Source organism: Myxine glutinosa, chromosome 9 (genome assembly GCF_964187855.1).
Source record: "Myxine glutinosa chromosome 9, kmMyxGlut1.1, whole genome shotgun sequence".
Lineage (NCBI taxonomy): Eukaryota > Metazoa > Chordata > Myxini > Myxiniformes > Myxinidae > Myxine > Myxine glutinosa.
Genome location: NC_136269.1, coordinates 29,523,481 through 29,546,054, shown reverse-complemented (window position 1 = coordinate 29,546,054; position 22,574 = coordinate 29,523,481). Strand labels below are relative to the sequence as shown.

At 43.2% G+C, this 22,574-nt stretch overlaps 1 protein-coding gene across 2 annotated transcripts in view; it reads left to right on the top strand.

Annotated features, from left to right (window-relative positions):
* LOC137435515 (glycogen phosphorylase, muscle form) overlaps positions 1 to 22,574 on the top strand; it is a 47,192-nt gene that overhangs the window by 14,372 nt on the left and 10,246 nt on the right. Inside the window, exons 3-11 of one of the 2 annotated variants that reach the window (XM_068129378.2) lie at positions 9,735 to 9,813; positions 10,835 to 10,938; positions 19,135 to 19,266; positions 19,607 to 19,718; positions 20,115 to 20,197; positions 20,306 to 20,449; positions 21,751 to 21,843; positions 22,080 to 22,226; positions 22,376 to 22,539. In XM_068129378.2, the coding sequence (XP_067985479.2) occupies positions 9,735 to 9,813; positions 10,835 to 10,938; positions 19,135 to 19,266; positions 19,607 to 19,718; positions 20,115 to 20,197; positions 20,306 to 20,449; positions 21,751 to 21,843; positions 22,080 to 22,226; positions 22,376 to 22,539 (1,058 nt within the window). Of the gene's footprint in view, positions 1 to 9,647; positions 9,814 to 10,834; positions 10,939 to 19,134; positions 19,267 to 19,606; positions 19,719 to 20,114; positions 20,198 to 20,305; positions 20,450 to 21,750; positions 21,844 to 22,079; positions 22,227 to 22,375; positions 22,540 to 22,574 lie in introns of both variants that reach the window. The other variant, XM_078784237.1, reaches the window with a different exon arrangement.

Below are 22,574 nucleotides of genomic sequence, written 5' to 3'. Positions count from 1 at the left end.
TGGTGGCTGACTTAAGACCTCAGGGTCTTGAGTTTGAGTGAGCCCCTGTCATGCCATTGAATTAACATCAGGTGGGGTGATTCGGCCTGTCATCGGCAAAATGTGTACCAGCTGACTGGAAACGGGGCACTGCATCAGCCGCACAGCTGCACTGCCAGCAATGATGCAACCAGCATCCACATGCTGCATATAAAATGATAATCCTCTCTGCCATCCTCCACTGTGCACTTCCTTTTTGCCATTCTGATTATTCTCTTTATCACTCCTCTTGTCCCACTCTCTCCCCTCTCCCAATGCCAATCCCCATTAGTTTGTTGTGGAAATTGAGCATTTAATTTTAAAATGGTAAATTGAATTCTCCATTTCTCAGTGAGTTGGCTGACATTATTAATGCCCTGCATGGCACAGGAAGTTGAAGAGGTGTCCTGAAAATGGCTTGCTTTGATAAAACATGTTCTCTTTAGTTTAGTTCCCTCCCCACTTCCCCTTTTCTATACCTCCTTGTGGTCAGTTTCAGTTTAATGGCATATCCTACAGTGAACCTTCTGTCGATGTCACAGTTCCTCGCACAAGCAGGTGTGTCTGTGTGTGTCTGTGTACGTACGTACACAAACCGTTATTCATAGGTATTGTAAGTACTGTATTTATTCAGATATGATTTATTGGAGGAAATTACTGTTTATTTTTCATTTTTATTTTTATACATGGTCGAGGCTCATGGAAGAGCAAGAACATGTTGCAGAGATTCATGGTGCAGAACATATTGCATACCGTAACAAAAGGAACAGAAGGGGGAGTGAGGGGGGAGGGGGGGAATTAGAGGGAGAGAAAGGCAACAAAGGGATGCGGGTAACAATGAGGGGTGGACAAGATGGATACAGAGGCAGAATTGTTTTTTTGGGGGAGGGGAAAGAGAGGGGAGGAGGTAGGTGATGGGGTCAACAGGTGTTAAATAGATAAATTCATAAATAGATTGTTTGGATGGGGGGTGATCTCAGGTGGTGACGAACAGCTGTCTTGAAGACCTGGTGGGAAGAATGATTGAAGAGGATGTGGAGGTTTATTCCAGAGGTGGGGAAAAAGCAGAACAAATGAGTGGAGGTGGGTAGTGATCTTGGATTTTGGGAGTTTCACTAGAAGGGGTTTTTTTTTTTGGATCACGGGCAACCTGAAGAAATCTGGGGAGGCGGGGGACAAAGCACTGAGGCCAGATGGTGCAATACCAGAAATGAGCTGCAAGAAGACAGAAACCACTGACCTGGGGCAATGGTAAAATGATGGGCCCTTCGACTGGGCTTCATCGCTGGAGAATGTAATGATCTTGAAGACCTTGGTTTCCATTGTGTCATGCTGAGCAAAGTGTGAGGCAGGGGCAGGGGTGCCAGCCCAGCGGGGAAAGCAGTACTACATCAGGCTGCGGATGAAGGCCTTGTACAGTAGGTGGATCAAGTGTGCTAAAGAAGGCCTTTGTACGACGGAGATTGCCCAGTTGACGGCTGGCATTGGAGGCCAACTTTTTTTTTTTTTTTTTTTTTGTATACAAGATCAAGGCTCGTGTAAGAGCTAACATCAATCGCAAAAAAACAACAACAAACGGATACGCAAAACGTACCAAAAAGGGAGCAGGAGACAAGATGGGGAGAGGGGGAAGCACACAAGTACAACAGCAGAGAAACTTTGAAATGTGGTTTTCCCAAGAAAGATCATGGCTAATAGTGAGACCCAAGAGTTTGAATGACCGAACTTCCTGAAGAGGAATGTTCAGAAAGTCGATAGGATTGTTTACCATACTGTTCTTTTAGAGAGAGGGACAGAGACAGACACATTTGTCAGGATTGAAAGACATATTCCAAGTGTTTGACCAGCTTGATATTTTTCAAAGTCTGAAGAGGGAAGAGGCTGCAGCCTGCCTGTCTGAAGGATGAGGGATGTCACGGCACAGGGTGGTGTCATCAGCAAATAAATACAAGGATTTACCAGAGTTAGAGTGATTGTTGATTATCAGGAATAGGACAGGGCCCAGAACACTGCCTTTAGACACTCCAGCCTTGACAGGGTGAAGAGATGAAAGGATTCTGTTGAGTGCCATGCGTTGGCTACAAGAGTAGAGGATGTCGGTGAGCAATGTGTGGAGTTGTCCTTTGATGCCATAAGCAGATAGTTTGGAGAGTAAGGCAGGATGCCAGACTTTATCAAAAGCATGAGATATGTGCAGAGACATGGCCCTCATCTCATGTCTGACATTGAGGGCCTCCATCCATTATTGGGCGAGCAGAAGCAGCATGTCGCAGGTGGAGTGACGTGTTCTGATCTGGATTCCGAATTGATGATCTGAGATGAGACCGTTGGGGAAAACGGAATGAGGGAGGTTCCACTGCTGTGTATTGTTGCGCAACTGTGATTAACACCACAGTTACGGATGGCCGATTTGCGAGACTTTAACTCCCGAGGCGAAACTCAATGGCGGATTCAAGTTCAACACAAACGCGTGGAATGGCGGGACACAGCGAAGGCTCCGCAACCTTATCTATTAAAATCAAACACCCAGGAAAACTGCGTTCAGATATATATATAGAAAATAATATAAGGATTTATTATCGAATAGTAATACAGTGAAAAAGCCGCGCCGGTAAATCTAATAACTCTAAATCGGGACGTCCCCACACGACTGACAGCAAACACGATACGAGGGAGATTATGAATACAAAAATAACACGTCACGTCGTTCAAATGTACGCGGATGCGGCTTATCTGTCTTTCGTCGTCTTGGTGGCGGCCGTCCACACCGCTCCTTTTGGCCCGATCGCACACCACCAGGTCCTTCGCTCCAAGCTCTACGAGGCCCCGCTCCAAGCACCCGCGCGTCCGACGTGTGGCCAGCAGCTTCACACGAGGACGATCTCCACAAGGCCCGTGCACCAATGGTTCAACGGAGGGCTCGACTTGCAACGAACTGCTGCGAACTGCCGCGTGCTCTGTGGGCTTGGTGTGCTCGGTGTGTGAACGAACTCTCCACCAACTGCCTTCGGGGAGCTTTTCCACCAACTGCCTTCGGGGAGCTTTTCCACCAACTGCCTTCGGGGAGCTTTTCCACCAACTGTGTCTCTGCGTCGACTGTGTGCTCCAACCAACTCCTACGAACTCTCTGGTGTCTGCCTGCGTCTGCCGTGTGCTCCAACCAACTCCTACGAACTCTCTGGTGTCTCCTGCGTCTGCCACGAAATGGCGTCCGACCGTCGCATATATTGGTGGCCGATGACGTCACATTGGCGCACTCCTCAGCCAATCACAGCCTCCCAACTCGCCCAGGTCACGCCCTCTGCGGCATGCGACTCCTGACATCTCCCGTCCGCGACCCCCCCGCGGTCGTTTTGTAACACGTGCCAGCGAGGTTGGTAGGCCTTTGAGGTGCGAACGGCGGCGGCCAACCGTGGCGGTGTTTTTGGCCTGGTTTCCTGTCTATTTATTACGAAGTCAATGTCAGGGAAAGGGAATTATTTAATGTTGCGCTAAGGACCTAACTAATGTTTATGTGGTTTGCAGTGCCATAATGGACAAAGGTTTGACTACCAGGTGAGACTCACAGGGGCGTTACCTTTAATCCCTCACTATTTAACACTCGGACCTCCAGGTAGATCCACAATCATACATCTTACCCCGACAAACGCCTAAACATCAAGAACTTATTACATGTAGAGTCCCTGTCACGACAGCCGAATACCTACCTATTCAGATCTACCTAGCTCTAGATATTGCTCTACCAAATTCATAACAGTATTTTATCTTACTGTGGCGGACACAAAAGCCCACTGGCGTGGTGACATCATTCCGCGCACCAAGTGGGCGGTGGCCACGCCCGAGGGGTAGGCGTGGCCTCATGATATACACCGGGCGCGCAGCCCGGAGCGCGCCAGTGTTACAGTGAGCTCCTGAAATAAAGACGCTTATAAGTTACCGCTTGTCCGCTTCCTCCTTGCTCGCAAGCAGCGCGCGTAACGCCGCGCTTTATTACTGCATTTATATGATTGAACCATGACTCATCATATTAGAACAAAACAAAGTGTATTCACATTGCAGTTGTAAAATGACTGTCTCTATCAATGTCTTGTGGCCAAAGATATTTCATTCAGTGTATGTATTTTACTATTTCTGGCAGTTTTTTCATTTGACCCGAGATTTCAAAGGAGATTACATGCTTCACCAAAGTGTGAGAAAAGGAAATAAACGTCTATCAAGTGAATGACTGGAAACCATAGTTCTCAACAGTAGGCAGGTGTCGGTTCCATCACCTGACGATAAATGAAGCCTCTCCCGATGAGGATTCTACCAAATGATGTTTGTATTATTTCATTTGATTTATCAGGACCACGAAGTGAATTTTGTTGGGCTTATTGAAATTTGTCTATTCGAGAAGATGTCAGTATGACTGAATAATTTTTTTTAATCTGCAGGGAAACACAAACATGGAAAATAACGTTATCCTCGGGTTTGTTTATTTATTTATTTATTTTGCCCTGGTTCATGGCGATTAAACGGGGGAATTATTGCAACTGTTAAAATTACACAACAACACAAAGTAAGCATGTTTAACAAATGACTTGAAACTAATTCAGAGGGCTTTTTTGATTAATTTTTTTAATCGCAAAATGAGGATATCTGTAATGTTGTTTTATACTAGAAACCACACTGGCTTTAGGGCTTACTGGCAACACCTCCTTGGACGTAGGACATAAGACCTGTCAATAATGGCATCCAATGATGATACAACGAAATGAATGTCTAAAAAGGTCAATGTGTGTAAACACCATTAGAACTAGAACGGCACTCAGTAGAGAGCATACCTCTGCCTGGTTGGCCATATCGCTCAATGGTGAAGAATCGCTTAAAAAAAAAATTCTACTAGCTGGATCCGCATCCGGATCTTCACCAAAATTGAATTGATTCTTCCTTGTCACACACACAACCTGTCAAACAGTTTCGTCCAAATCCATCCATAACTTATTGAGATATCCTGCTATGTATCATTTTTGGCCCTATCACTCGCTCAATGGTGAAGAATCACTTTAAAATATTTAAATAATTCTCATATCCGGAATCCATATTCAGATCTTCACCAAAATCTAATTGTCCTTGTCACACACACACACACACACACACACACAACAGGTCCACCAGGTTTCGTCCAAATCGGTCCACAAATTTTTGAGGCATCCTATCTCCCAATGGTGAAGAATCACCTAAAAAAATTCTCGTAGCCGGATCTGAATCTGGGTCTACACCAAAATCTAATCCTTTCGTCCTCGTCACATATGCTACATCTCTGCCAAATTTCGTCCGAATCCGTCCACAACTTTTTGAGATATTTTGTTCACAAACGGACAGACAGACAGGGTGAAAACATAACCTCCATCCACCTTTGGTGGTGGAGGTAATGAATGATTGCTGCAATGCTCCTTCTCATCTCCTGAAGGAGCTGCCAGAGAGAATCCAAAGAGTTGTTTCCATTCCTGGTGCAAATCGGTCTCTGGAGGTTTAGTGTCTTCACAGAAGGGTCCATTTTCTTAAATCTACCACCAAGAATGTTCCAAATGTACTCCATTGGCATTAAATTGGTATTCTTCTTTGCTGACCATGGGCAATGTGATGTTTCGCAAGAATGAGGATGGTGGGGTCTGGGAGTGGCATCCATTAATACAGATGTAGTATTGTGAGAAGTGAATGGGTGTCAAAATGTGGAACATCACGATCCCACTATGGTACTCTTCACCTGCTGGGTTACCTTCTGCAGTGACAAGGTTCAAGTTTACAAGAGTACTAGGCAGCCCCATATCATAACAAATGCACCACCAAATGAGAATTCTGGTGTACAAGTTGTGTGAGGTTGTCGTACGCTATTTCTACAATCGGTCACGTGCAGAATAAATTGACTGCCAGACCGATGGATCGTCCTCCAGAATGTACGATTCCCAGAACCATGCTAAGTCAGATGCTTTTAGTCCGGGGATAAAAAGAGGCCGTCTCATTGTTCTGCTGGATTTGTAGCATGAAACCGATTCTGGACAGTTCTCCTGGATGACCTTCGAGGGATTTCATTGACGTTGACTTCCTGTTTCGCTGTGGAAAGTCCCAACATAGTTCATCCCAATACATTGCCAGTGCCTTCACTAACTCTTATGGTCACATAGTTGCCATGCCCTCGTGGTGAATGGAAAACAGTTTGTGCAAAGAGGGTTCTTTCGTTAACGTTTGAATTTGATTCGATGTTCATTTTTTGCACACAGCACTATCTTGTAGGTGTACGTTCACCTTTTCTTCCTGTTGTTGTTGAATTTTGGGCAGTATGTAATTGATGAATCAAGAATTCAATGTCCAAAACCTTTTGTCAGAAGAAGGATTGCCAAATTTTAATTCCTGAGGAGGATATCACTTTTTGTTTACAAGAAAATACACAGCAAGAAACAATAACTCTTATCAAACCAAGAAGAACATACTGCAAATCATGAAAAAGCACATTGCAAGATACACCACAAAATCTTAAGTCATGGTACAGTAGAGATGTACACGACTCACAATAAGTTAGGGATATTGTGGGAGTGAGTTTATTTTTTTTATAGGGGTTAGGGTTAGGGTATTGAAATCAAGAATGCTGTTTTTTCACTCATTAATAACCATAGAATTAGGACCAACAACTTTTTTCAACATAATTAATACACAAAATCAACTACACCGAAGAACCTGCCAATATCCCTAACTTATTGTGAGTAGTGTACATCAAAGGAAACACCAAATACACAGTAGCATGCACAGTATACAATATCGACATACAGTACCGACAAACCAAGTGAAAAATCCGAAGTACAATATCAACATACAATATTTACAGACAAAGTGAAATCCTAATTTTTTGAAGTTGTCCACATGTCTTTTATACCGGCTGGAAACAAAGAAATAATTGGGAGGAGCAAGTGAAAGGAAGAGTGAAGGTGGGATTGCTCGCATGAAGAAAAGGGGAGGAGAGTAGTAGGATTGGTTGAGCAAAGTGTCCAGGGAGGATGTCAACAGTGCCATGGTCCTTAAACTTCCTGATAACATTGCATATGGTGGACACAGGAACATCAAGGTCTCTGGAGATGGACATGTAGCCTTGAGATTGTCCATACTTGGCTACAATCTTGTGTCTGACCTCGTCAGACAATTCTTTGGTTTTCTTTCTTTTCTCCATGCTCATTGTGGCACACAGTGACACAAAACGGCAGAATGAGGCCTTTTCTCTTTTCAAACTGGTTCAATGAGTGATTTTTATATTGCAGGTACCTGCAACTGCAACTCACCATTGGGGTGTTCAATTTCAAAGTAAAGGACAATCACCTGCTTGAAATCTAATTATTTCTCAACTTAAAAAAGGTGCCAATAATATTGTCTGGGCCATTTTTCGATTTCTGTGTGGAATAAGCTAATATTTAGTATTTTTTTCAGCTTTTTTTGTTTTGTTCCACTGCAAACCAAAGGAATACATATGTGGATTGTGGATAACAAAAGATTTTTTAAATTTTTTTTATTTCAATAATTTTCTGGAAGAAATGGTGTATTTGAAAAAAGTGCAGGGGTGCCAGCTTTTTTGGCCATGACTGTATAATACAGTGGAAGCCAAGAGGAGGAGAGTAGGAAGCACAAGAGTAGAGAACAGGAAGCACAAGAGTAGAGAACAGGGACACCGGAACATCATCTAATATGTACATCTACCATTCGTTTATGTTGAAAGACGTTTCTTTTAAACGAATATACAAATTTTATTTATCACCACAAATGCTTTTGCCTTGCAGCTATTGCAAATGCCTCTCACCTTGTGTTGTAATTTTATCGAGACATTATACTCGTTACCCTGCGCTCGTGAAGCGAAAAGCTGGGTTAATCAATCGGTCCATACGGATGTCTGCATTTTGTTAAAAATGTACATCGGCAACCGTTCCACGGAGTAATTTGAAACTTTACCACATGTTACATGACCATTTCATGTAGCGCATATTGAGTGTGCATTGAAAACCGTGCGAAATTAGAATCGTTGTAATTGCTTCAGCCTTGTGTACCTTTAGTCCGTTCATTGGTGGAAAAATAAAAACAAGACGTCATGCAGAGCACGATACTTGCAAAATAACCCCCCCCCCCCCCCAATAGGTTGCCATTAATCTATCAAATTGTCCATTTCATAAAGATTAAAGTTGATGATATTGATCAAAGCTCGGGTCAATAGGATGAAAAGTGACGATTTTTCAGATGAAAATGGATGATTTTGGAAGTTTGAGTTGACATTTCACCTTTTGACCTCAAAAATAGTTGGTTTCTCAATTTAATGACAATATTCAAATGCTGTTCAATTTTCAAAGCAATCGGATGAAAAATGGCGATTTTAGGATTTCGGCCTCCAGATGACCTTTGACATTTGACCTCAAACTCAATAGGCTTCTCAATTGTGATGACCTCTACAACTTGGTGAAGTTTCATGACGATCAGTTTGGAATTGTGACCTGTAGGCCGGTGACAGACAGAATAACAAACTCAACCGACAAATATACTTGAAAAATCTTCGATTTTGCAAGTAATAAATAAATAAATAACATAAAATAAATAAAGCGAAGAAGTACAATTTGCCGTTTTAATGATCTCCTGATTTATACTTTAACAATCTATTCTGGCGTCTCAGCCTTGGTGGGTATAAAAACACTCGAAGGAGTGAAGGTTCCTTCGTAAAGGCTTATGAAGTACTCCATAGAAGACTTAAAAGTATAATTTGTACACATTTACCTCAATTTGCAAGTTCTCTCACAAGTATTCTATGAATACCTTCTAGTTTGAAGTTTGTGTTGAGTAACTTGATAATTACGTCAGCTACCAAAGGTGTCGACTGAAGTTGGATAGAGGTTATGTGTTCACCCCTGCTTGTCTTGCTTGGGTGTCTGTTTGTGAGCAGGATATTTCAAAACGTTGTGGACGGATTTGGATGCAACTTGGTTGGACAGGTTGGGTGTGTGATAAGGACGAATCGATTCAATTTTGGTGAAAATCCACGTGTAGATCCAACAATTTCTTAAGTGATTCTTCACCATTGATTATAGGGGCCATATCATAAACAATATGTAGCATGATGTTTCAAAAAGATGTGGATGAGTTGTGACAAAACTAGGTTGGACGAGTTGGGTAGGTGACAGGAACGAGGCTTTAGGTTTAGATCCAGATCTGGCCTATCTGTAGGATACAAAATGTAAACTGTTCAGCCTGGTGGAGGTATGCGCTCTACCGAGTGCCGTTGTATGTTCAAGTTTTGAAGTATTTTGAATGCTTTTATAACCAGCACTGAATCTTGGCATTGTTTCACCGTGAGATCACACCTAATTTTGTAGCTGGGTTTATTACTGGCCAAAGTGATGCAACATTGAAGTTAAATTACTTTGCAGCAGAAAGCACTTTGATGACTTGATCGGCAGCACACTATCTGGTTGCTTAGATAGTGTGAAGTGTTGTGCAGTTCTGGCTATTGTTCAAGAATCCATTTTTGTTTGTTCCTGTTGTGGTGGGATTACAGCAATCGACGTTTGCCCAACAACTGCAATTAAAACCACATTGTGAGATGTTGAGACAGCCAATGATAGGTTATAGTGGAGTGAATGAAGTTCCTTGTGAATCTCCTTGTTTAATAATTTAAAAAAACATTTTCGTCCATGTGATGCAACTTTCAGATTGGACTGGATATTGAGGAACTGGAGGAGATGGAAGAAGATGCTGGCCTTGGAAATGGTGGTTTGGGTCGGCTTGCAGGTTTGTTTCGGGCCCTCTACTCTACAGAGCATGTTTTCCTGGGCCACACAAGTCGCAGAATTGTGTGGCATATGATTTTCGGTTTCGGTCTTTGAAGTGAGCAATTGTAATTTGCTGCGTATTTGTTAACTATATGCATCCTCGCGTCTATGATCGTTGATTGAGGTATGCTAACCACACTTAAGCAAGGAGAAGCTAACGTTTCGGGCATTAACCCTAGGTCAGAGCAAAAGGGGGAAATGAGGAATGGGTTACGGGTGAGGGTTGATATTGGATGCGAGCGAGTTAAGGTGTTTTTGTGTCAAAGCGATGTTGGGGATCGGGATGCAAGTGGGGGTGGCAGTGATTGTTTTGGACACCTGAATCCTGGCAACACCTTGAAAGGGTGGTCAGGGTTCAGAATTGAAACAATGGGCTGGGAGAAAAGGGGGAATAATAGGGAAATAAACCAGAGGTTAAAAACAAATGGAGGGAGAGAAAAGAAGATAAATAAAATAAAATAACTTCAAAAAGAAAAAAATATAGGAAGGAAGAAAGACGTACACAAAGATTTCACAGTCAATGACCTTGAGGAAAGTTACTTCCTGGAAAAATAAAACTGGGTACTGCTGGCACCATTTCTTGGGGGAGCTTTTCTCTGCAGTGAGAGGCATTTTTATGAAGAAATCTCCAACTCTTCTTCTTCTCCCTCCTGTGGGATACCAACACTTGATCCTTCACTAAACAATGGTCCAGGATTATATTAGCTGTCTTCCATTGTTCGGGTGTCACTGTTAAGCTGTCTTTCTCATTCTGTATCCTGGGATGCAAGTTAACCACTGCAGGTTAACTACAAGGATGCAAGTTAAGTCTTCGAGGTAACGGTGATTTTGGTACAATTCCTGCTTCTCACTTTTGCACACACTGATGATGCATGATACTCGTTTACAATCTCTGCTTTCTGACTAGCCTCCCTCTGTAATGCTTCTGTGCTCTCATTGGTCTGCCACCTGCCTTAACCCCATCATGTGAATGTCTGCAGCCTGCTTCCTGGACTCCATGGCCACCCTGGGCCTTGCTGCCTATGGCTACGGCATGCGTTACGAGTTTGGCATTTTCAACCAAAAGATTCACGATGGCTGGCAGGTAAGGATGAATGGAATTTTATTATTTAATCTCTTTGGACTAAATATTCATCCACAGATAAGTTGTGGGTTTAATGGCAATAATATTTAATTATTTATTCCTTCTTTTCATTTTAACAAGTACAAGGTTCATAGAGCGAGTAAAAATATAACAGATGACCATTTGCTCTGAATTATTGTACATCATTGTTTAATGTTTATACTCGTATGAAGAAGCCAAATCTAAATCTACGACATGAGAGCCATTGGTCTGTGTCGCTATTTTTCTCAGAGATGGCCTCGTCAAACTTTCAGAGGTTCATCAGTGAGTGGGAGTGTTTTAGGCAAAAAAAAAAAAATCCCTCTATAGTGCCTCAGCCTTTTTGATTAATGGACAGTTATATACAAGTACACATCCGCATAAATACAAAACAATTACCAGACATTGAACACAAATAATAAAACGATTCCGGAAGTGGTCGAAGTTGGTGGTAAGGCTTCTTCCTCCTGGCCGTCATCATACTTAACTTGGAAACGTGCTCAACGGCACATTCAGCAGCACATATTCAATGAAAAGGTAAAATTATGATTTGACATTTGTGATTGATTCTGATTTGGATGCAATTGCTTTTCCATTATATTTGCCCTCATTTCAAATATGTTAATGTTTGTTTTTCGCTTGAGCAACGCAGGCTACTCCAGCTATAAATACTTGGAAACTTTACTCGGGATACAAATACAACTTTGTCTGGGGGATAACATAGGCTATGTGGCCACGGCCTCATGCGGGGGTGTGGGGGACTGGGAGAGGGGCGTAAACTATCTATGTAAATGTGTACTGTGTAACGCCACCTGGTGATGGGAAAGAGTATTACAATTTCTTTTTTTTACCTGGGCAACACTGAGGTCAAAGCACTCTTTACATGGGTAAATTTTTCCTCTTTCCCTCCCCCCCCCCCCCCCCAAATATGTTAATGCAGTATATCTTTCTCCTCTCTCTCCCCTCACCTCTCTCCCCTCCCCCTTCCACTCCCCACTCCCTTTTTCAACCCTTCCTCTCCTGCCTTCCTCCACTCCCTCACCCCCTCCCCTCCCCTCCCCTTCCCTCCCCCACCCCACCCCCCCCCCTTCCCCCAGCGTTGCCGGGTACTCCTGCTAGGTATATATATATATATATATATATATATATATATATATATATATATATATATATATATATATATATATATATATATATCTACATATCTACAGACTTGGCATTTAATATGGAATATTTTTTTTGTGGGGGTGAACTTACTTTTCAAGATGACTTGGAACCAAAAGTTCATTGGAATTATGTTGAAATTGTTCGAGATTTTGTTAATGTGACCTTTAAAAGAAACAAAAACCACATTTGACATTTCGAAGCAAATAAATTGATCCTTGAAAGTGATGTAAACTGATATCGAACTCAATTCACGGACAGTACTGTGTTAAACTTCTGTACGTTTTCCAGAAGTATATCTTTATTTTGCACATTAGCCAAAAAAAATTTCAACAAAAGCTAAATTATGACTGGGATTATGGACAGTAAAATTACAGTTCAGTACTTCGTGTAACCCCCACGAGCATTCAGTAGAGCACGTACACATCGAGGCATGCTGTTCATGAGATTTGTCAAGGTTTGGACAGGAATCGCTTGCCATGCAGTGACAATAGTCTGCTGCAATTCACGCACAGAGGTAGTCTGCTGGTCCAAGTTGTCGATTTGACCCGTTAATTCTGCCCACAAGTTCTCTATCGGATTCATATCCGGGGACATGGCAGGCCACTCCATATGCTCTACACCACGGTCAGCAAGAAAGTGTTGGATCATGTGAGCACGATGAGGCCGTGCATGTCATCTTGGAAGACAAAGTTTCCTCGAAAGGCTGCACGAGCAAATGAAAGCAATGTTTCTTCCAGAATGACCCTGTACTTGAACTGGTTCAAGTTTCCATTCAGAACAACCAGGTCAGTTTTGCCCCCTGCATGAAAAGCAGCCCAAACGGTCACCCCACCACCTCCAGCTTGGACTCTTGGCACTATACAATCTTCGTTGTGGGCTTCATACACTTGTCTGCGCACTCGGACGCGGCCATCTTGACGATAGACCAGAAATCTAGACTCGTCACTGAAGGTCACGTGATTCCAGTGTCCTGGCTGCCATTGACGGTGCTCTCTGGCCCACTGCAATCGGCGCTGGCTGTGTTGTCTGGTCAGGCGTGGCTTTCTCAGGGGACGCCTGGCACGATAGCCTGCTTGAACCAGTCGTTGGTTGACTCGCCTTCTGGATACAGGCACATTTGTCAGTTGCTGCCACTCAGCCCTAAGCCGATTAGCTGACTTGGTACGGCCATTGCAGACTAACCGGTGCAGCTGGTGATCATCTCTCCTTGTGGTTCTGCGTGGACGTCCTGGCCTCGCTATTGGAGTAGGGACACCGCTCTGAGCATTTCGTTTCAGGATCTTTGACACCTGATCTTGAATGATGCCATACTGCCGAGCAATTGCACGCTGTTTCATGCCAGAATTTCGTAAAGCCACCACTCCATGACAAACAGCATTGTCAAGTTGACGGACCATCTCCAGAGGAAGCGGCAATAACTTTTGTAGACGTGCAGCAGTTGTTTTCCACTAATACAGAACGTAACAACCCTTATATACCCGATTGTGAAGCCAATCGTCAAATATACCTGTCCTTATATTTTGTCACGCCACCTGTGATATAATCCTGTTGTTGACTTCTTGCTGCGAAAGACAATCAGTGACATGGTTCTTTCAACAGACATCACCGAAGGGTAAAATAAACTCACCAGATTGATATACTGAGTTCAGAAAGTAAACCCAAGTCAAGAAAAAAAAAAAAAATCCCATATTAAATGCCAAGTCTGTATATAAAACACAGTTTGTGTGTGTGTGTGTAATGTTACCGATAGACTCCTAAACGGAGAGGCTCACGTGCTTGATATTTGGCATGGACATGGCCATTGAGCCTGGGAAGAACATGGCCTACCTAAAAAAAAAAATTCATAATATTTTTTTTACCATATTTTTACCTCAGCGCATTTCAGCGAGGAATATTGTACACGGAATCTGAGCCGGTGGCAGAGCAGCGCGCTGATTCGCTTAGAGCGATCACGTGATGTTCCATCCTTGCCGCCATAATCTCAGTTACGCGTTCGCACGTAATTCAGAGCGAAAAGCGATTGCGTTTTTTCACATTTCAGCGAGGAACATTGCCATTCACACCACATAGGTTTTTTTTCTCTTTCATCTTTAGATCCCTGGGAAGAGGATTTTTTTATTATTATTTATCTTTAGATCCATATTTTTTGCCATAACGTAGCGCATTATGGCTCGCTCGAGCTCGAGTTAGCCAATCACCTGGGAGCATGAGGCCACGCCCACGACACGACGCAGAGTTGCAATCTTGACGAAGACTGACTGTGATAAAGGCAATGGCACCGAAGAAAAGAAATTTGTCGCGTTCAACCTCCCGAGCAAGGAAAATCGCTGATCGGAGACTCCATGAAACCGATGAAGATACTTTTCACCATCGACAAGCCAATCAAGAACGTGTCTCTAGATTCAGACAGCAAGAGACAAGATGAGAGAACGGCACGTCTAAACGCCAATTAACAATGTCTGGCGAGGGCCAGACAGCGAGAGACAGAAGATGAGACAAACTGTATTTCAAACAAACTGTATTTCCCATCTACACGGCCATGTATTCCTATTAACGTTATGTAATGTACATAAATTGTGTGGATTACATCATTTGTGGATGTGATCAATTGCCAGTAACCATCTATATCCCTCTCCTCCCCCTCCCTCCCCCTCCCTTCCCCCCTACCCCTCCCTTTCCCCCCTTCCCCTTCCCCCTCCCCTCCCCCCTCCCCTTCCCCCTCCCGTACCCATCCTCCTCCCTTTCCCAAATGTTAATTATTTTCTTTCCCTAAGTCTGTCTTTTTTTTATTTATGTTATTTTTTTTTAATGCATTTTTTCATTGGGGTGGGGTTCGCAGTTCATCAAGCAGGTACTCTTCCCCAACATATTTTGCAAACCATCTGGCAAGGACTGACATTCAACTAATGTTTTCAGGAATTTGTAATTTGTTCAGATATCCTACACCCAGAGGAATGGGGTTGGGGATCATTTACTATTGTCTTTCACAGAGCTACAAAGGCTCAGGCACTGCAGAGGTGTGTGTGTGTGTGTGTGTGTGTGTGTGTGTGTGTGTGTGTGTGTGTGTGTGTGTGTGTGTGTGTGTGTGTGTGTGTGTGTGTGTGTGTGTGTGTGTGTGTGTGTGTGTGTGTGTGTGTGTGTGTGTGTGTGTGTGTGTGTGTGTGTACACAATCATGTGAAAAAGTAAGTACACCCCATGTAAAATTTTGACTTTTTCAACATACAGCTATTTGATCTTCATTTCAACAATATTTATAGATAAAGTTGATATAATATAACAAATATCATGAAACATTTACATTTTGTAGTCCATTGTATAATTTAAATAAACATAAATGCAAATTTCGCATGTGGAAAAAGTAAGTACACCCTTGGCTCTAAGAGGTGGTATTGCCCCCTTTGGCAGAAACAACCTCAAGTAGGCGTTTCTTATAACTGTCTACGTCTCTGACATCGACTGGGAGAAATTTTTGCCCACTCCTCCATGCAGAATTCTTTCAGCTGTGCGATGGTTGAGGGGTTCTTGCATGCACAGCTCGTTTCAAATCCCCCCACAACATCTCGATGGGATTTAGATCCGGGCTTTGACTCGGCCATTCCAGAACCCTCCATTTCTTTATTTTCAGCCATTCCTTGGTGGATTTACTGGTATGTTTAGGGTCATTGTCATGTTGCAAGGTCCACCTTCGGTTGAGCTTCAACTTTCCGACAGATGGCCTCACATTATCCTCAAGCACCCTCTGGTACAATGAAGAATTCATAGTGGATTATATGATGGTGAGCTGCCCAGGCCCTGATGCAGCAAAGCTGCCCCAAACCATATTTCCACCACCATGCTTTACAGTTGGTATCAGGTTCTTGTGGTCAAATGCTGTCTTTGGTTTTTGCCAAACATGTCTTCTGGTACTGTGGCCAAATAGCTCTACCTTTGACTCATCTGTCCAGAGCACATTGTTCCAGAAGCGCTGGTACTTACTTTTTCCTCATGCGAAATTTGCATTTATGTTTATTTAAATTATACAATGGACTACAAAATGTAAATGTTTCATGATATTTGTTATATTATATCACCTTTATCTATCAATATTGTTGAAATGAAGATCAAATAGCTGTATGTTGAAATATGTTGAAAAAGTCAAAACTTTACATGGGGTGTACTTACTTTTTCACGTGACTGTGTATAGTGACAACTGGGAGAAAGACAAAAGAGCAGGGAACCATAAAAAAAAAAGAGTTGGACAGATTGGGGCTAGACAAAGATGGATCACTGGAATGCCTAAGTGGTCAGCTCAACTTGGATGAAGAACGAATTATTATGTATGCCCTCGGGCCTAGACCAAGGACACTACACCAATGGATTTTAAAAGGTGGCAGGACTGAGTCGATTGGACAAGTGAAGGTTCTGCAAAGTAGAAACAAAGTATGAGTCACCTCCTACCGGGATGTAAAAAAAACTCATGTCAGAGCAGCGTTACACCCAAAGGCACAACAAGGTATGTAGAGTAATCCACTGGCACATCTAGACATTTCAATATCCCAGTTCCACAAAACTCGGAAACCTGAACCAAAAGCCATCATTGAAAATGAAGGTCATGCTCACGTATGACCTGATAATCCCATCCATTGTGAACATAAACAAAGCACTGTGACCGGACATAGTACTCAAAAACAAAAAGGAAAATACACCATTGCTGATTGAGATATCAGTACCCAGCGATTTTGGCCTAAATAATGCAGAAATCAAGAAAAAGGTCAAATGCCAAGACCAAATGAGAAGATCCTGGAAGCTGAAGAGTGCCGAAATTGTACCAGTGATAATTGGAGCAAAGGGAATGATTAAGAACCTTTAGCGATCTTAAAAACCATCCCTGGGAACATTACCACAAACTAACTACAGTTAGAGTATGTACGGGGCTCAGTGACGATCTTGAAAAGAGACTTTGGAACAAAACTCTGAGAACAACAAAACTTCACAACTTCGCCCATGAAATCGCAATCCTTCACCAAAGTGGAGGGAGGGGGGGTGGGGGGGGATGTTTCGAGTCCTGGGAGGACTCAATTCCACCTTATAAAACCCAAATTATTGAGATGACACACACACACACACACCTCTTATAGTATACACAATGAAGTTGAATGCAGGAGAATGTTATCAGGCCCTCTCTGCCTGGGCATTTCCTCTTTACCCTCCATCTCCAATGCTTATCTCGGAACCAATATAATTCCCATTTGAACCCATCTACTGTTTCTGCTGCCACGACCTTTCCTGGGAGACCATTCTATACATTACCTACTTGGTCAAAGACCCTTGCGTTAATTTTATCATCACTTCTTCACTGAAACTAAAACCCTTAAATCTTAACATAAAGGAAAGATAAATCCCTTAACATCCCTGCCAGATAGGTCTTACCATTCAGACAGCATGGACTTGCAAATCGGTCGACAGTGCCCAAGACCTCAAACTCGATTGACCAATAAAAACAACGAACTGTGCTCTGTAACCGTAACTATACAATGTGCTTGCACAACTATGCTCTGGAGGACCTGAACTCGACCCTATACACATGCTTGAAGATTCAAATCCCTTGAGAGGACCATGAGTATATCCCAATATTCATCTGAAACATGTCCACAACATATTTAACTCTAATATTTCCAATATTTTGATTCGCTAGCTGTCTCTAATGGATGTATTTAGAATGATAATTAAATAACGTCCCTGCATTTAATTTGGTCCTTTTATGAAGGGAAATTTTGTACCGGTCTCCTTACAACAAAACAACATGCATTTTAAGGCCATTTTCCCTGCTATAGCAGAGGCGCGTGCGATTTGCACTTCCGGTCGCGCGGTCAGAAAAGCTCTCTTCCGGTCGTTCGATTTGGACTCTTCTCTTCTCGGAAGCTCTTCTGCCTCTTCCCGTTATCCAGCAGAAGAGGCGCGAGCTCTTCGAAAACAAAATGGCCTCGCAGATTACTTTGAAAGAACTTTGTCATATATAACACATTGATATTACAGCTGTATGGTAAGTTTGCTTAACAGGCTTAACTCACTTAATCACGAGTTCTATTTTACTTATTTGTTGTTTTCTTGGTAATTAGTGAGTGATATGGGTGTGATATATACGCCGTTTTCACCCATAATTTCAGTCACGGAGAAACGCTGCTGGTTATACTCATGCAGCAAAACTTGCAAGTGAAAACACAATCTGGATATTTGCATCAACTTGTGATGGTGTCATCTTTGTCTAATTCTTCCATCATGAGCGCGAGTAATACATTTTTGGCCGCCATCTTGCTTCTCTTCTGCCTGTTCGGCGCAAAGCAATCTTCCGGAAGAGGCTTCTGTCTTCGGAAGAGACCAAATCGCACGTGCCTCAGGGGTTAGCCTTGCGGTCCCCATGACAATCTTCTCCATTTTGCCCTATTTTCTGCATCTCTCCTTGTTAACCCCCTTGCCCGCATTTCTTCTTCCGCCATCTTTAGCCAAGTCTTTCTCGGTCTTCCCCGTCCTCGACTTCCTTCTACATTCATTTCCATCACTCTTCTCAACCAGTCACTTTCATCCTTCCTCAACACATGACCAAACCATCTCAAACTGTTTCTCTTCACAGCATCAATCACAGGCTCTATTCACATCATCTTTCGCAATTCATCATTTGTCTTCTTCTCTCTCAACGATACTCCGCACATCCACCGAACCATTCGCATTTCCACCCTTTCCAGCCTTCGTTGCTGCTCTACGTTCATTACCCATGTCTCGCTGGGTAATGAACGTAGAGCTCCTAGGTCTCCTTGATGTATTACATTTATTGGCGATCATTAATTTATGCAATGCAGTATCCACCTGCAGTCATACCAGATGTGATGATTAGCATGTTGAAAGTAAGTGAAGTGCACATCTGAAGCACCTAATTTCCCCAACACAGATTTTGTTGAAATGTAGCATTACATGGTGCTTTTGAGCAGTATCGTGTGCATGGCCTTTAAAGTGTGTGCCCCCAACCATCTCAGATGGAGGAAGCTGATGACTGGCTGCGTTATGGAAATCCTTGGGAGAAGGCTAGGCCAGAGTACATGCTACCCGTGCACTTTTATGGGCACGTCGAGCATACAGAGGATGGAGCTAAGTGGGTGAACTCTCAGGTATGTGTTTGGAATGGTTCAGGCTCTCGGCTGGATTGAGTCACTGTGTGCAACATTAAGGCCACGCACCGCTCACTGCAGAACCTTCTAGTTAACCGAGCACCTTCGTTCGGTTATCACAGTGTTGTGTTTTTGGTGCTCCATTGTTGATTACTTGCAAAATCGAAGATTTTTCAAGTATATTGGTCGGTTGAATTTGTTATTCAGTCTGTCTGTTTGTCAATCGCCTACAGGTCACAATTTTAAACCGTACTTCACCAAACTTCACCAGATGGCAGACAACAAAACTTCACTTTTGTAATATGGTCACACACTAACTCGACTCCCCTTTCCTTCACAGCTTGTATTTGCACTGCCTTATGACACACCTGTTCCTGGTTATGGCAACAATGCTGTTAACACGATGCGTCTCTGGTCTGCCAAGGCTCCTAATGACTTCAACCTGAAGGAATGTATGAACTGCATCTTCACTCTAATTTACATCTTCATAACCACATAATGAATACCTGCTGTCAGCCTTCAATCCGGTATCTCCATAACCATGTAGCCACTATATCAGGCTTCATTATCGGATTTCGATAGCGTGACACTATTGCTCGTAAGGTGCTGCTATGCATTTATCCCTGTGGTTTTAATTCGAGGAAAAAAAAAAAAACGTGAAGTATTTGAATTATTACTGAACTCGGGTGGAATATTGCTTTTTTATCTGCTGGTGCATTGGTTGTTTATGTTACAGTAAAGGGTAAGCATTTGCCATTTAATTGCACTGTGATTTGGGCTTGGACACCATTGGTGCCTTTTTCCCAATTTTGCTGTGCTGTTTCACGATGAGATTTCTCTTTGTACAGTTAACGTCGGGGATTACATCCAGGCTGTGCTGGACAGGAATTTGGCAGAGAACATCTCTCGTGTGCTCTACCCAAACGACAACGTAACCGCTACACCTGCCACCCAACTTCCGCACTTTTCCTTCTCCGAATTTGTGATTGTGTATTGAGGCCGCAGGTCGTGATAGGTCAACAAAGCTTTGTTTCCTCAGTTTTTCGAAGGTAAAGAACTTCGCTTGAAGCAGGAGTATTTTGTGGTGGCTGCGACACTGCAGGACATCGTTCGCCGCTACAAGGCATCGAAGTTTGGCTCCCGTGAAGCCGTCCGCACAACGTTTGACAGCTTCCCCGACAAGGTGAGCATTCGTTTTCATTTCCCCACAGTTACTTTGAAACACAAAGTTGGGACTCCTAAAAGAGCAACTTTAACACGAGTTCCCCTACAAGGAAGTGTGTGTGTGTGTGTGTGTGTGTGTGTGTGTGTGTGTGTGTGTGTGTGTGTGTGTGTGTGTGTGTGTGTGTGTGTGTGTGTGTGTACACAAGATAGGGGCTCGTGTAAGAGCTAACTAATCACAAAAAGACAAACTGACAAATAAAACATAAGATAAAGGGAGCGGGAGACAATGGGGAGAGAGGGAAGCACACAAATACAACATTTGAGAGCAGGGACATCGGGAGATCTGTGGGAGGGAGAGGGCTTGGGGGAGGAGGCACGGGAATGAGGGGGGGGGGGTGGGGATGGGAGAGGTATAAAACACATGGACACTGCTAGGACTTCCAGGAAAGAAATTGGTATTTCAAAAAAGTAGATCTGGGGTGGAATAACAGGGGTAGAAAAGATCAAGGTTTTGGATGGGGGAAGATAAGAGATGGTGGTGAACAGCTGTTTTAAAGACCTGGAGGGAGGAGTGGGATTGAAGAGAGAGGGGAGTTTGTTCCAGGGGCGGGAAAAAAGAGGAATGACAGAGTGAAGGTGAATAGAGTCTCGACTTCAGTGCAAGAGTCCATTTGGCCCACCAAGCATGCACAATTGTGGCCCACCTGTGGTTGTTTGTCCATGCTCTATCCTTTTTCTAAATCCTGAGCATCAAGCAAGGAATCAGCACGTACCATTTTATGGTCTTTGGTGTGATTCGGCCAGGATTTGAACCACCAACTTCCCCGACTCAGAGTGGATGCTCCAACCATTATGTCACCGAGTCTGAACATTAAGAACAAAATGGATGAAAAAGCAAATGAGAACGAAACCTGCTGATAGTACATAGCAAGTGGCGTGAATATGCGAATTGCTGTACAACTGGCGACACCTGATTATCCGCAAAATTAATATGAGGAAGATATTAAAAAGATAGCAGATTCAGAGAGGAGAGGATGGACTAGCCGTGTGAAAATTATATCGGCCATGAAGTAGATTTAGATGTTAACTGGGATTGCGTCAACTCAACGAGGTAGCACGCAGATTACTCATCTCCCTGCACATTATTCTTCAGCCAGCTGGATTTCAACCTACAACCTTATTGATGCCGCACCAGTGTTCTCTACACTCTGTGGCTATACCCATCGTTGTTTTTGTGAATCATATTTGTGTTTTGTGGATTTTTTTTATTGTTTTCTCCTGTGAAGCACATGGTGGGTTTTGTGTTGTGCGGTCTCCCAGGTGGCGATTCAGCTGAATGACACACATCCTTCGCTCGTTATTCCCGAGCTCATGCGAATCATGGTGGACATCGAGAAGCTGACATGGGAAAAGGTAGTTTGTTTCCGTGTGAAAATTGATGCAGGTGTACACATGGTATTCGTACCTGGATTTGCCACAGGAAGTTTCAGAAAATGTTTTGCAATTAGCTGAAAGTACTGTACAATGTTAATGTGATTTTTGCATGATATGATTAATTTGTTATTCGCTTTCATCAGAAACTGAATCCTTAATCCTCAGGTTTCAGAAATTTCAGAAGTGCATATGCATGTATGTGATTGTGTGTGCAGGCCTGGGAAGTGTTGGTGAGGACTTGTGCTTACACAAATCACACGGTGCTTCCTGAAGCCCTGGAGCGTTGGCCCGTGGATCTGCTGAATACCCTGCTCCCGAGACACCTCGAAATTATCTACGAGATCAATCGGCGCCACCTTGATGTGAGGCCTACTTCTGTCCTTTGAATTTGTATCGGCTTTTCTTTCACCGACATTTTACACCAAAAGTCGTTTCTTTGCACTAACTTGCTTCATTCTGCATTGATGTAACTACAGGTTCTGCCACCTTTTTGTTGTTGTTGTTACCCCAGAATGTGAGCAGGGTCTTCCCTGGGGACTTGGATCGCTTGCGTCGGATGTCCCTGATTGAAGAGGAGGGTTGTAAACGTGTCAATATGGCTCACCTGTGTATTGTTGGATCGCACGCAGTCAATGGTGTTGCTCGCATTCATTCCGACATCATCAAGGCCACATGGTGTGTGTCAAGCCAACTTTGTAAAAATATGATAT